Below are 15,977 nucleotides of genomic sequence, written 5' to 3'. Positions count from 1 at the left end.
AATAGGCTGAATACTGATACGGCCGGACCTCTGTCACCTGCTTGATGCGTATATGGTTCGATTAGATGCTCCAAATTTCGGAAGACAAATATCAATGTGTCTTCCTGGGGCTCGTATACATTAATTGAGTGTCAGCCCTGCATTTTTTATTTTAATTCGTGCGTCAGGCGGGGCGCGCCTTAGATATTATAGATAGATAATATAGCCGTTTAGATACTTTATAATAATAGTAAGGAGAGCGACTACGTTCTGTGTTATTTTTTTTTTTAATTTTAATTCAACAATTACATGAAATAATTACGTAATAAATTAATGACAAATAACTGGATAATTTTGGGTAGACAGTGTCTACCTTGTCTACTCGTACGCTTCGCCACTGGAAAATTGTTCGGGAATTGGCTGCAAAGTTTCGCGAAACAGGTTCAGTTCATAACAAAAAGAGGAATATTGAAAATGCAGAGTTTCATGAAGCTATGGAGATTGCAGTATTGGGGGAAGTTGCAATCGCCATAATTTCTGTTATTTGGCTGACAACAATCCTAGAATTTTCCACGAAACACACACACAACCCCCCAGAAGTTTTATGGGCTGGTATTTTTGGAAATTCCATTGGGGGCCCTTATTTCCTCCCTGGAAATTTAACATTTACTTAGATTTGTTATAAAATGCCATCGACCTAACTCTAACAAATATCATAGAAGAGGACCGCGCATACAATGATCAGGAATTGATTTTCCAACAAGACGGAGCTCCTCCACCTTTTTTACTAAATGTACGCAAGTATTTAAATGACAGACTTCCAGGACGCTGGATAGGACGAAGGGGCGCAATTGGGTGGCTACCTCGGTCCTTTAGAATTTTTCTTGTGGGGACACATAAAATCCGTAGTTTCCAAAACTCCACCTGCTACATTAGAATAGTTGCGAAGAAGAATTATTTACGTATGTCTCGAAATGACACCGCAGATGCTTCTAAACGTTCGACAACGGTTTGAAGATAATAATTTAGATCACTGTATGAACGTTGGCGGACAGCACTTCGAGCATTTACTTGATTAAAATGGTAAGCATTAAATCGCTTTTTGCATTTTTCGTGACACATTATTGTTTAACTTTCAAGAGCCCTTATTTTTTGAACGAGTGACTCAATTTTAAAAAACTAAGCAGCGTGGTATAGGGAATGACAAGACTCTTTTAAAGAGATACCATTTGACCCACCGTCCCATTTGAAAAAAATTAGGGGTTGCCACCGCCGCTTAGAGGGTTGAGTTTTTTGAAATGATTTTTATGTCAAAAGTTGTCCCCCTGATAAACATACTTGACGTATTTTTGAATTTTGTCGAAGTTTTTTCCCACCCTGTAATGCCTTGCGGTACGTTTTCAATGGGCCACCCTGTATAACTCCATATAATATTTATATACTTATAAAAAAGTCTATAAGTATATGAATCTACGACTCTCCCGGCAAATCAGCATTTGCCGTATCTGTCATATATAATAAGGCTGTAACCCTGAAGTTATGTATGTGCACTACTACAGTACTGCATTGCTAGTATTTCTGCCTATCTTGTAACATTTATTAATAGTTTACATTTTGTATAGTTAAAAATATTGTCTTGTTAGTTTATGCACAAAAAATAATAAAAAGCGAATAAAAAAAAATGATTTTAAAAATTCAAAAACCAAAATTGCCGATGGCTGGTAAAAGACGAAGCGTCATATTAAAAATCTAAAAACACCATCATGTAGCACGAAAAAAGTGGCAATGTAAATTATTTTAAAATCGGATAAGAAATAAGCTCAGAAAAAAATAAAATCGATATTTCAAAATGTCGTACGTTGGGAGCCAATCGGAATTTTTAATTTTTTTAAACTGCATATTGTTAAGCTCCAAAATCCTCATCTTTGTCGTAATTTAACCATCTTATAGATTCCGAGATTCCCATGCTGTGGGTTGAATTTGAAACACACTGTATGAATTACGCAATTTTCATTTATTAAATTGTTTAAAAAAAATTAAATATATATTTTTAGCGAAAACATCATATAAAATATTTATTAGAACGTATTATATACAATTCAGCAAAAAAAAGTTTGTCAGGTGTGGGGTTCGAACCCACGCTCCCTTTCGAGAACCAGAGCTTAAATCTGGCGCCTTAGACCGCTCGGCCAACCTGACTATGTATACTTGAATTAAAACGCCGTATATACACGTCCACCAAATTGTAATGCAATAAAATATATCTTCATATTATATTAGATTTTATTTTTCTGTTATATATTAAAAACTTTCATTGGATCATTGCTTAAAGTTATTAATTTTTGGGATATCGGTCTGTTTTCTACAGAAAAAAATATATGTATCCGCTTAAGTGCTAACTATTTGACAACACCGCCTATCTATCTTGACATTTCCATTGTCAATAATGACAGGTGACAGGGTGTAGTAAATAAAAACTTTCAGTTTTCCGGCTATTTTCGTTTGTTGTCAGCCTGCCAGAAGCAGATATTTCGTGATAGCGGTAAGTCTAATTTATTATTTAACGCAAATTATATATAAGTACGTCCTTAAGTTCTTTGTCACTTATTTTAAGCTTAACGACTCTTTGAAATCAATAAAATACGAGGTAAAGTTATTTAGAAATTATGGTAGTGTCTCATGTAAGTCATACGTGCACAAAAATGCTTATAGTATGTAGCGCCACCTTTGAACTAACTGCTCAAACTAATATTGAAAAAATATATTACAGAAATCTTCGTTATATTTCAGATATTTATGCTAAGAACCGCGTTCGTACAAATAAGAAAGATGGCTTCTAGCGCGATCCCGCAAGTTAAAAACGTCGATATCGACCCCAGGGGCACGTTCAAGTACATTTTGATAAAAGTATCCTGTCCCAACGACCAAGGCAAGTTCGAAGACAAATTAATCGTTAGAGGATACGCCGAGTGCGGATATCACGGTAAGTTTTTTATCAGAAGTGATTTAAATAAACCTGTCAAACTCAATATAATTTAAAGGCAATTGAACGGTGTGCGGCGCCATCTCGGTCATTTAAAGAACAACAATGAGCATGCAGCGCCATCTTCTAAAGCACTCGTATGAATGGTTATGTTCTACATAGTTATGGCGGGTTTTAATGAGTTTTCTTACAAAAAATACCCCATTACACAGATAATTCTAGATGCAATTGAATTCGTACCATCTTTATTGTAGTCTAGAGGTTCGCAATAAGCTTAACTACATCACTAATTTCGCAATTTATAAGATTTAGTTCTAGGTATTTAATAATTTGCTACAATTCAAACTCTGTACATCTTGCTGATAGTAATAAATTTTCTAGGTTTAAAAACTTTTAGGTAACTATGTGACTTGATACTGAATCTGATGGCATCAAACAATATTTATAAACAGAAAAACCTAACATGCAATAAAATAAATGTTCTTTCTGGCGTAATTTCTGACAAAAACCATGAAGGTTTTTTTTTTAATTCAGGAAACTAATAATTTCTCTTTTTCTTTTTTAATAACCCTAGTCATACTGATACAGTTTCGATTTATCTTACATGATCCTTGACTTTTTGAAAGTCTTGTTCAACGTTTTAGTTTGGACTTTTCCTAAAAACAAATAGAAATTATTCAACAATAAATATTTAACAAAAAAAAGCCGAGTATAGGGAGAAGATAATGTATTTTAGGTGACAATAAAATAAATATTACCCCAAAAAAATACCCCATTACACAGATAATTATAGATGCAATTGAGAGTTGTTATTTTACCATGTTTATTGAAGTCTCAGTTCCTTACTTACAGGTTAACAATAAACTACATGACTAATTTCACAATTCATAGATGTAGTTCTAGGTATATAATATATTGCTTTAATTCAAACTGTACATTTTGTTGATTGTAAAAAATTTCCTAGGTCTAAAAACTTTTTTAGATACGTATTTGACTTCATACTAAATCTGGTGGCATCAAACAATATTTATAAACAGAAAAACCTAACATTCATTAAAATAAATTCTCTTGCCATAATTTCTGACAAAAACCATGCTCTCAATGTGGATGTTTTGGTATCCCTAAATGTATAAGTTAATAAGTATTTCAAATATAGCACTTTTTTGCATGGTGTAACACTAATACTATTAAATAAGTCTTCTAGTTATAAGAGCGTAGCTCTTATAGAGGGCCGCTTCTTTTTGGGAGTTTTCGCACGACCTCGGGACTCGTCGGATAAAAGTGCTTATAACTTTTTTTCTAATTAGGGTGGAGAAGTGATTTTTACCTTTTTATAATCTAAAGATATGAGGCTTTAATCTGATTATTTACAAATTTTCATTTGTTTTTTTGTTTAGCACTAGGACGCCTTCAAAGTCAAAAATTTTTTTTTGTCCAATTTTTTCAATGGGAATTCGCTACAGGTCGCAACGCTTCTTTGAATGTTATGAAACTTTCCGGATCGATTGGAGTTTACGTGAGACAGTGCGGTATAGTTTTTGGTTATTCTCAGCATACGGGAAGTATTTTTTTTTAACGCTCAAAGTTTCAGACATGTGTGATATTGCAGCCCCTCTGACGGTTTAACGGTATCTTTCCGGAAATAGTGACTCACAGAAAATGTATGTGCCTCATCGAGAACTACAATTTTTATTAAGGACTTTTTTTGAAAAAATCTTTTTTTTTGGGAAAAAAATCAAAAAAACCCAAAAAAGTTGATTTTTTTTAGTTTTTTCTGTGTAAAATTTTTATGGTGCAAAATTTAAAAAAAATTCATTTGGATTAATTAAATCTGCATCCTTTCCGAATAAAACGGTGTATTAAGTTTAACGCTATCATTTATACAGGGTGAGCAGCGCTCAGTTGAAAATACCCTTTTTCACACTTTTTTTTTTCCAGCCTTAATAACTTTTTAGTGGCGCCACTTAGAGCCAAATGGCTTATGGGCGGTTTGTAGCGTGTGCTAAGCAGAATCTTTTCCAATTTCAACCGTACTTCTAAGTAAAACCGTTTTTGAGTTATGAATTTTTTAACATTTTTTGACTTTGGAAATTAATTGTGCGCACCCGGTATGTGATAGAAGAACTAAAATCAATCGAGCAGATGCGCCATTCATTTTACTATAACATACTAAAATTTCATTTTTTCACTATTTTTACAAGTACCCTAAAAGTAATTTTTTTTCAAAAAAGTCCCAAGTACGAAAAATCGTTAAAAATCTACCCACACAAGAGGTACATTCGAGTCACCTATGACCGGCGTTTTCGCCGGCGTGCGCATGGCAACGAACACGGTGATTTTCGCCGAAAAAAGACCCTTTTTATAATCGAAATTTAACTACTAAAATCGACTGGAATCGGTCCAGAATTGATGTTAAACTGTTCCTAAGGCTTTATACTATTTTTCCATGTACAAATCATAAGGTAAAAACCTTTTTTTATACCCAAAATCATCGTCTGAAAATGGTCGATTTTGACGTCTACGCGCGATTTTAATGCCGAATTTTACGGCTGACTTTTACGTTTTGACAGCATGACGTCAACGTGGATGAATTGGCTCGGACTTGCTTCCTAATTTCATTGATAAAATGCTTAAAATAGCTCAGAACTTCCTGAAATTGGTACGAAATTATTCCAGAGACTCTGGAGAATCCGAATATGTGCATATCTTTTACCAAATCGGGTTCTTTTAGCCGTGATAATTCGGCAACGTTTGACGTTTTAGCATTTTCCGTGTAATATAATATAATATTCATGCGACACAGTGGCTATACAAGGCATTTAGCTAGACAAAAATTACAACACAGTGGGTCCTAATGATAAAAAAAAAATATAATCGGGATTTAATGGGTATTATTATTTTATATGGTAATTTTTTTTTTTTTTTTTACTTTTTTGGTATTTGCCCGATTTGAATGAAATTTGGTATTTGGGTTTGGTTTAAGGTATAATTAATATTTTTTTACAAATTTTTGAAATATTGAGTTTTAGGGTCACGTGACTACCAAAACTTTTTTCCTATGGGTCCGATTTGATTCAAATTTGGTATTTGGGGTTTATTTAGGAAATAATTATTGATTATTAACAAATTTTTAAAATATTGAGTTTTAGGGTTACGTGACTACCAAAACTTTTTTCCCATGGGTCCGATTTGATTGAAATTTGGTATTTGGGGTTTATTTATGAAATAATTATTGGTTTGTATCAAATTTTTAAATTATTGAGTTTGAGGGTCACGTGACTATCAAAAGGTTTTTCCTATGGGTCCGATTTGATTGATGTTTGGTATCTGGGGTTTATTTAGGAAATAATTATTAATTTTTAACAAATTTTTGATATATTAAGTTTAAAGGTCACGCGACTATTAAAACTTTTTTCTATTTGTCCGCTTTGGTTGAAATTTGGTATTTAAGGTTTATTAAGGTTATAAATATTGATAATTAATAAATTTTTAAAATATTAAGTTTCAAGGCCACGTGACAATCAAAACTTTTTTCCTATGGGTCTGATTTGTTTGACATTTGGTATTTGGGGTTTTTATAGGATACAATTATCAATTTTTAGCAAATTTTTGCAATATTAAATTTTAAGGTCACGTGACTATCGGAACTTTTCATATAATTCAATAAAATAAATAAGCATATAATATATAATATATGTATAGGTTAGAGTGTTAGATATAAGTTTTTAGATTATTAAGTGACACAATGAGTTTTTCAAATTTGTTTGAGATATAGGTAGATGTGATATGAGCCATTATTCATCATAATTACTGTTGTTCTGCTTGAAACTTGTGGGTAAATGTGCTCGGCACAGGGGCAATAGAAAAAAAAGAGTCACGTGACTATAAGTTTTCTTTCTTATTTTATTCATTTGATTGAGAGTTGGCATTCGATTTATTTAGATTTATATATTAGGAAAATAGTGATTATTATATATTTTTTTATTTATGACAGTCGTAGTTGTAATCGTAAGAAACAGGGTTATTAAGGCTTAAGGTTATTAATAGCTTGAAATTATTTTTAAAGAAAATAAGAGTAATAATTAGTAGTAATAATATTAGTTTATGGGATTTTTTTAAAGTAGGGGTTAAATAGAATATAAATGTGAAACCAGTTGTAGTGTAAAAAACGTGCTTCAATTTCTTTTTTTTTTTTAACTTTTTCTGATATGTCAGATTTTATAGCTTCTATTCAGTTCCTTGATGGTTTCCTATTTTTTTTCTTTTAAATTCTTTTTATCTCTTAATATATTTGCCTTTTAAAATAAAAATGGAAAATAGAAATAGTCGACGTGAAAATTCTTTTATCCAATCCCAATACACAGACTATTATACGGTTTAATCTTTTCCTTTTCTATTGTGACACTCCCATAAATTGTAGAAAATTTTGTCAATAAGCTTTTTTACTATTTTTTGAATGATCTTGAACCAATATGTTCATCTTGAATACAGATTTTCTTCGAGAATTGAAAAATGGAAATAAAGAGGTTTTCAGTTCATTTTAAAGTCAAATCGGTTATAACCTTTTTTAATCCTTCCCTGTCGATTTTCGAACAAAAAAAATGGTTTTCTTTGGTTTTTTTACTAGAAATTATCTGTTTAGGGCTTACAATATAATTAGTCAATAGCCATTTTAAGACAAAAAGTGATATAGTGGGAAAAACCAGTTTTGTTTTGGTTTTCCCACATTTTTACTAATATTTCGGGTTCTATAGCTTCGATTCAATTCGTTGATGGTTTCTTTTATTCCTATTTTTCCTCTTATTAATTCTGTCATATTTTACTACATGTGTCTCTTAAAATAAAAGTGAGAAATTAAAAAAAATCGATGTAAAAACTCGGTTGCATTATCCCAATACATAGACTCTTATGGGACCTAATCATTTCCCTTTATATTGTGGCACTCGTATACATGGTGGAAAATTTTGTCATAAAGCTTTTTCACTTCTTTTTGAATGGTCTTTACCTAGAAAAAAAAATTTTTGAATTCGGAGCATATTTTGAAAAATGCTCATTTTGGTGCCTGATTTTGCTTCAAAATCGAAAAATGCAAAGAAATAGGTTTTCCGTTTATTTTAGAGTTAAATCGGTAATAACCTTATTTAAAGCTACTCTAAAGCTGTATATGATAGAAACATAAAAAATTGAATTTTTTCCATAGGGCTCTTGATAATTCAATATTTATGTTTTACACTTTTTTTCAATTTTCTCCGATTCTATAATAGCTAGATCCGATTCATTTTGACATGCGAATACCTCGTAATATTCCTGAGAACTTTTATTTGAAACAAAAAGTTGTCAGAGTTCCAGTTAATTTAGAAAAAAATAAAAACCATTTTTTCGTAATTTTTCATGGCTATACCCCTTTCGATTTCCGACCAAAAAAAAAATTTTTTTTTCTTGGGTTTTTTTACTGGAAATTGTTAGTTTAGGACTTTCTTTAAACTTTGCCAATAATCATTTTAGAAAAAAAAATGGTACGGTGGAAAAAAACCAGTTTTCTTCTGTTTTTTCCATTGTTTCATTATTATCTCGGCTTCTGTAGCTCCGATTCAATCCGTTAATGGTTTATTGCATTCTGTTTCTGATAATCATTTGCTTATTTCAGTATATTGGCCTTAATATAAAGGCCAATATAAAATAAAGGATATTAGAAAAGACATATGGCAAAACCAGTTTGGCATATTCCAATGCAGGCTTTTATGATACATGATTTGCTAAAAATTTATGTTTTATTTAGGTAAAATTATTGAATTTTTACAAAGGGTTGATATATTATGAATAAGTGTGTGCTGGAGTCATATTATTCATTTCAGCATACTTATTTTCATCGCCATAAAAAAAACACCTTTATAGGCGTGACCTAGACCTAAGTCTTCACCAACCTTCATCCTCGTGTATGACTGCATTTGACTCTCAATTCTTTGCTTGAAAAATGCATTAAAGCCTTTGAAATGTATAAGGCATTGGACATAGAATAAGAGGAGATTAGTATGAAATACATCGGTTGGTTTTCAAGGGAATAATTTAGGGGAAAGGTGAATAGTGAGAATACAAAACTCATTGCTCGAGGATCTACACAGATGGCTCATCCAAAATCTTCAGGGCAGCTGTTTAACGAGTTGCTTCTCACTTGGATCGGCAATCTTTGAAGGAAGACGGCCGAATGAAAAGAGTAGAGCGGAGCTCTTATCACATCATTATTCTTAGAAGCATGATACCCCAAAAACCGTAAAAACAAATGGTCGTCAAACTCAGAGCGTTGCCGGGGCAGCACCTGTTAAACAATCTTTTTAATTAGTTTCCTCTGACCAAAAGCTTTTCTACTGGTCCCAACTGATCAAAGTACGAGCTTCGCTCGTACTTGTTATCAGAGAGTAGCTCTTATAATAGAGGGCCGCTTCTTTTTGGGAGTTTTCGCACGACCTCGGGACTCGTCGGATAAATGTGCCTTAACTTTTTTTCTAATTAGGGTAGAGAAGTGATTTTTACCTTTTCATAATCTAGATATATGAAGCTACAACTTTATCAACTACAATTTTTCATTTGTTTTTATTTAGGAGGCGGAAGCCTTACTTAGAACTCAAAAAAAATTTTTTTTTTGTTCCATTTTTTGCGCGTGCTTCGATACAGGTCGCAACGGTTGAATTTTGAATTTTATGAAATTTAACGGGTCGATTAGACCTCATCTCTAAATGGACTGTATACTTTTTGGTTATTCTCATCATACGGGAAGTATTTTTTTTTAACGCTCAAAGTTTCAGACATGTGTGATATTCTAGCCCTTCTGACGGTTTAACGGTATCTTTCCGGAAATAGTGACTCACAAAAGATATGTGTGCCTCATCGAGAACTACAATTGTTATTGGACTTTTTTTGAAAAAATGTTTTTTTTTTTGGGAGAAAAATTTAAAAAACTCTAAAAAATTGATTTTTTTTAGTTTTTTTCTGTGTAAAATTTTTATGGTGCAAAATTTAAAAAAAATTCATTTGGATTAAATAAGCCTGCACTCTTTCTGAATAAAACGGCGTATTAAGTTTAACGCTATCATTTATACAGGGTGAGCAGTGCTCAGTTGAAAATATCCTTTTTCACACTTTTTTTTCACTTAGAGCCAAATGGCTTACGGGCGGTTTGTAGCGTGTAATAAGGAGAATGTTTTGCAATTTCAACCGTACTTCTAAGTAAAACCGTTTTTGAGTTATGAATTTTTTAACATTTTTTGACTTTGGAAATTAATTGTGCGCACCCGGTATGTGATAAAAAAACCAAAACCAATCGAGCAGATGCACCATTCATTTTACTATAACATACTAAAATTTAATTTTTTCGCTATTTTTACAAGTACTCTAAAAGTATTTTTTTTTCAAAAAAGTCCCAAGTACGAAAAATCGCTAAAAATCTACCCACTCAACAGCTACTATCGAAGCCACCCATGGCCGGCGTCTCCATGGCAACGAAAACGGCGATTTTCGCCAAAAAAAGACCCTTTTTATAATCGAAATTTAACTACTAAAACCGATTGGAATCGGTCCAGAATTGATGTTAAACTGTTCCTAAGGCTTTATACTATTTTTCCATGCACAAGTCATAAGATAAAAACCTTTTTTTATACCCGAAATCATCGTCTGAAAAAAGTCGATTTTGACGTCTATGGGCGATTTTAATGCCGACTGGCGTCAACGTGGATGAATCGGCTCGGACTTGCTTCTTATTTTCATTGATAAAATGCTTAAAATAGCTCAGAACTTCCTGAAATTGATATGGAATTATTCAAGAGACTCTGGAGAATCCGAATATGTACATATCTTTTACCAAATCGGGTTCTTTTAGCCGTGATATTTCGGCAACGTTTTGACGTTTTAGCATTTTCCCTGTGTTATTATAATATTCATGCGACACAGTGTCTATACAATGCATTTTGCGAGACAAAAATTACAACACAGTGGGTCCTAATGATAAAAAAAAATCTAATCGGGATTTAATGGGTATTATTAATTTATGTGGGATTTTTTTAAAACTTTTTTGTTATTTGCCCGATTTGGATGAAATTTGGTATTTGGAGTTTATTTAGGAAATAATTATTGGTTTTTAACAAACTTTTAAAATATTGAATTTTAGGGTTACGTGACTATCAAAACTTTTTTCCTATGGGTCCAATTTGATTGAAATTTGGTATTTGGGGTTTATTTATGGAATAATTATTGGTTTGTATCAAATTTTTAAATTATTGAGTTTTAAGGTCACGTGACTATCAAAACGTTTTTCCTATGGGTCCGATTGGATTGAAATTTGGTATTTGGAATTTATTTTGGAAATAATTATTGATTTTTAACAAATTTTTAAAATAGGGAGTTTTAGGGTCACGTGACTATCAAAACTTTTTCTATGGGTCCAATTTGACTGAAGTTTGGTATTCGGGGTTCATTTAGGAAATAATTATTGATTATTAACAAATTTTTGAAATATTGACTTTTAAGGTCACGTAACTATTAAAACTTTATTCCTATGGGTCTGATTTCAGTAAAACTTGGTATTTGAGGTTTATTTAGGATAAGATTTTTCAATTTTTGCAAAGTGTTGACATATTGTGCATATGTGTTTTTACTCAAGTGCTGCAGTCAGATTAAATATTAAAACATACTTAAAATCACATCATGGTTCTGTGAAGCATGATACCCCAAAAACCGTAGACTCAAAGCTTGTAAGACATATAACGCGGTGAGTAGCGTTGTCAGAGCAACTGCTCAACAAACTTCAATGGATATTTCGACTTGAATTGTATTTAAAAAACTTTCTACTGATCAAAATAAAGGAAAATTTCTACTGATCCCAACTGATCAAAGTACAAAGTACTTGTTTTGATAGGTCTCTTCTTGCCATTAAAAACTATAGGTAATCATCTATTAGAAGAGAAGATATTTGAATTCAATTGTATTGAATACTATATTATATAAGTAGCTTGGGATATATCTTATTTGTCTATCTATACCATTCACTCAGCCTTTTTAAGAGAATTTTTTGATTGTCTCGATTTAATTTTATTAAATGTTTCATCTTATTCAAAAGTTATTTTGGCCGGTGACTTAAATATTAATTTTAATGATAAAGATTCTTTAATTTTTAGTGCTTGCAAATAGGCTTGTGACTTGGATTAAATATGCATGGCATGGTAACAAATCAACTAGTATTACAACTAATTCTTCAACTTGATTGATTATTTTGTTCAAATTGTGATAGTGAATCCTGTTCAGTTTTAAATGCGGGCATCATGAAGCTATTAGTAGCACTATCAATATCTTAGGTTTGGCAAGGCAAAACACCAAGAATGGTCCTGATATAATATTCAGCACTACGAGGTTTGACAATTTCAGGGAATAACCTTGACTCTCTAAACTATTAAAAAAAAAATCAGTATTAACGAGACATTTATAATATATAATTATTGTAAAAGTTACCGTAGTATTTATAGAAAACTCCTAAAGTCTGCTAAGAGAATGTACTACAGTGAAAGACTTCATTCATTCAGGCTAAAAACAGGCAAAAGGAAAGTTGGTTGCTAATTGATGGATTTCGTTAAAACTCATCTCATATTAGCCCAGATATTGTCCAGACCAGTTGAATAATTTTTACTCTAATGTAGCAAATAATTTAACACAAACTATAGCATCTACACCTTTGTCTTATCTTAAAAATGTTTGTAGTAAAACTAAGGTAAGAAATTAGGAAAACAATTTCTGAAGTAGAGTGTGGTCAACACTTTGTGATTTGAAGGTGTGTTTCAACTCCCAATTCTTCATTAGTACAAAAATCTCCAATTTGGGAAGGTTAAAAGTTTTTTTAATCATTTACCCACCTAACCCTATTAAAGAAACTACTTTTGCATGAGGCATATTACAGTATGGATGAATTCTATCAAGATATTCTTTATTTATGCAGTTTATAATTGTTCGTTTCAATTAGGTGTAATATATTTATTGTATATTAAATGTAATTTAGGTTTTTTCTGAGGCTTTCTTATGTTTTTATTTAGCCTTTAAGAGATATTAATTATAATAATTTGATGTAGTTAATGTTATTTATATCTACATAATTAACATGCTTTATTAACAAAATGTAAATATAATAATTTATATGAAATAGTATTGGACAATCAAGTACTTTTTTAAGTTTAAATTAAATTAAATCTCTTTCCAAATAGTTGTAGCCAGCTGAAAAGGGTTGCTAAAAATTTTGGTGGATGCACCGGATGCGAACAGCATTTGGGTATAGCATCACTAACCGAGACTTTTTTTAGTCAAAAACAAAAGAAAAATCATCTTATTGCGAATATATTGCTCACATAATAAATGAATGTATAAAACAAAGTTAGTCTTTGATTGTCCAATTCGTCAGCATATTATTTTTTTTCCTCAAAAACAGTCAGGATTTAGAAGCGGATATAGTTGCGCAACAGCAATGGCGGACGATGATATTATTTGTAAAAGAGATAATAAAATGAGCGCATTAGTACTATTGGACTTTACAAAGGCTTTTTATTTTCTGAATCATAAAATCTTATTAGCTCTTTTGCACTATGTGGCCTTTGGTAGCACTGCAACTACGATGATTGAATCTTTTTTGGGAGATAGGGGTCAACGTTTGAAGAGTCTCTTGAACAGCCTTTCAGTACTCACTGGAGTGCCCCAAGGCAGCATATTGGGACCATTGCTATTTAGCATCTATATGCATGTTGTTTTCCTCAATTTATTAAAACATTGTAAGTATCATCTTTATGCAGATGACACTCCAATTTATTATTCCTTTTTATTTTCTGAATATCAAGAAGCTATTAATGAAATAAATCTGATCTAAAGGCACTCAATGACGTCTCCAGTCAACATATATTGCAGTTAAATTCTCAAAAATGCAAAGTTATTCTGTTTGTCAATAAAAATAATATTAATAATATCTCCTCACAAATTTCTTGCATGCATTGATAATCAAGTACTTGATGTTGTTGAAAACACTAAATGCTTAGGTTTAACTATAGACTCACAATTAAAATTTTCCAGTCATATATCAAATGTACTTGTATCTATTTATCCTCACAGGCACTACTTAGATCAGCACATTAAACAGGAACTATGTGACTCCCTTGTTTTATCACATTTCAATCACTGTGATGGTGATCCTCAAAGAGTTCAAAGGATGCAAAACTCCTGCATTCGTTTTGTTTTTGGAATTAAGAAAAATAATCGAGTGTCTCATTAGCTTAAAGAAATGAAATGGCTAAATATGTTTAATAGAAGAAAACTACATTCTTTATTGCTATTTTTTTAAATTATCAAATTGCGCTCCATATTTATTTAATAAAATCATTTTCAGAACTGATGTATATAAATTTGCGAAGAAATACAATAACAGTACCTAGACACAAAACCCAATTATTGAAAAAAGCATTCTCTTACAATATTTGCCGTTATATTAATGATTTACCGGCTCCTCAACCTGTTCATTTCAATCGAAACATTTAACAAACGAGTAAGACAGCATTTGTTAGCACACCAATAGCATTTTATTTAGCAATGATTTTAGTTAGTTAGAGGTGAACCTTATTTAGCTTTAGGCAGTTAAGTGTAAAATTGATACATTTATGCAAGTATTTTTATATTTTTATTAGTCTTAAATAGTTTTTTCTGTTTTATATATATTTTAATTTATTTTTTTGTGCAATGCAGGAAGAACAGAGCTTGCTTCTCGTAAGTTGCAAGAGTCTGATACATTTGCATTTATTTACCCTATTATTTTATTGTCCTGTTTAGTATTGCTAATATATTTATACCTTTTTGTAAGGTGAATAATAAACGTTTTTATTATTATTATTTTTATTACAGTAACAATAAAAAATTGCATTTATTTATTTTTTAACTGGGAAGCTATTACACTATTAGCTCCAGCCAGTTTAAACCAGCTGCGAATAAATTGATGAATGCGCCGGGTGCAAGCAGAATTGTGTATTGAGAATCCCATGAATTAAAAATCGATATCATTAGAATCTCTTTAATCTTGAAATCCCCCACAACTATCTTTGGCTGGCTGTAGATGATCTGACTAGTCCTACTAGTCTATTAATTTCCTTTCAAATAAGCGAATAGAATCGGCTGATAATTATGTACGATTGATTGTCGATTGAAAATAACGACTTCTTGATTCAGTGTTATTTGACAATCGACGGGTATACCATAAAAATAAAAGAACCAAAAAACTTTACAAATTGGTCTTGGTTTGGAGAATCTAAATGCAGGGTTTCTTTATTGGGTGCAATGACTACATATTTGTTTGAAATATCTAGGTGAATAAATATTGGTTTGGAGATCTTGATCTCTGCAGGTACTTCTATTTTTATTTTCTAGTCGTTGGATAGCATGAGAGCTGTCTGGTGTTAATTTTTGCAGGTTCATTTTATCGCAGAAGAACGCCCTCCATAAATCTCTTGGCACTCATTTTCATGATAAGAGAAGTGCAACTCATTTTTAATGAAAAATATTTTTTTTGGGTATTATGACTTTAAATATGAATAACTAACTCTGGTTTAGTATAGGTATTTTGTAAAGGTGGAAATAGTCAAATTCTTTTTGATATGTTATTGGTATTCTCAATAAAAAATTTATTTTGTTATTTAATATAGTATTTTCTAATTTAATTATTGCTTTATAGAGCAAAGTGTTCACAATCTCAGTTGCTGCTAAAGGTTTTAAAGGATATGCTTGTGTGTATTTTGAAAAGTTGTCAATTTATGGTAAGGAATTTTGTTTGTTCAAGGGTATATTTATTGATATGAATAATTTCGAAAGATTTTGTGGCCATAAGGGTGACATTCATGGGTATTTTTTCAAGGTTCTCATATTTAGGCATATATTTCGCATTAATTTATGTATGTTTGAACAGAACTTTTGAGATCCGGCCAATAATATTTTTCCCTAAGTCGTTTTA

General features: G+C 31.5%; 1 protein-coding gene and 1 non-coding gene across 2 annotated transcripts in view; one reads left to right on the top strand and one right to left on the bottom strand.

The window, feature by feature from the left end:
- Nucleotides 1-2,094: 2,094 nt before the first annotated feature.
- Trnal-uaa (transfer RNA leucine (anticodon UAA)) lies at nucleotides 2,095-2,178 on the bottom strand. The gene has a single exon. It is a non-coding gene; the product is annotated as a tRNA-Leu (tRNA).
- Nucleotides 2,179-2,373: 195 nt separating this feature from the next.
- Nucleotides 2,374-15,977, top strand: part of LOC126733991 (14 kDa phosphohistidine phosphatase-like) — a 169,798-nt gene continuing 156,194 nt past the window's right edge. The window contains exons 1-2 of the mRNA XM_050437497.1: nucleotides 2,374-2,521; nucleotides 2,770-2,962. Coding sequence (XP_050293454.1) covers nucleotides 2,776-2,962 — 187 coding nt within the window. The 5' untranslated portion in view covers nucleotides 2,374-2,521; nucleotides 2,770-2,775. The remainder of the gene's footprint in view (nucleotides 2,522-2,769; nucleotides 2,963-15,977) is intronic.

Source organism: Anthonomus grandis, chromosome 3, assembly GCF_022605725.1.
Source record: "Anthonomus grandis grandis chromosome 3, icAntGran1.3, whole genome shotgun sequence".
In the NCBI taxonomy this organism is placed as follows: Eukaryota; Metazoa; Arthropoda; class Insecta; order Coleoptera; family Curculionidae; genus Anthonomus; species Anthonomus grandis.
The sequence above is the reverse complement of the archived record's forward strand: the minus strand, read 5'-3'. Positions and strand labels throughout refer to the sequence as shown.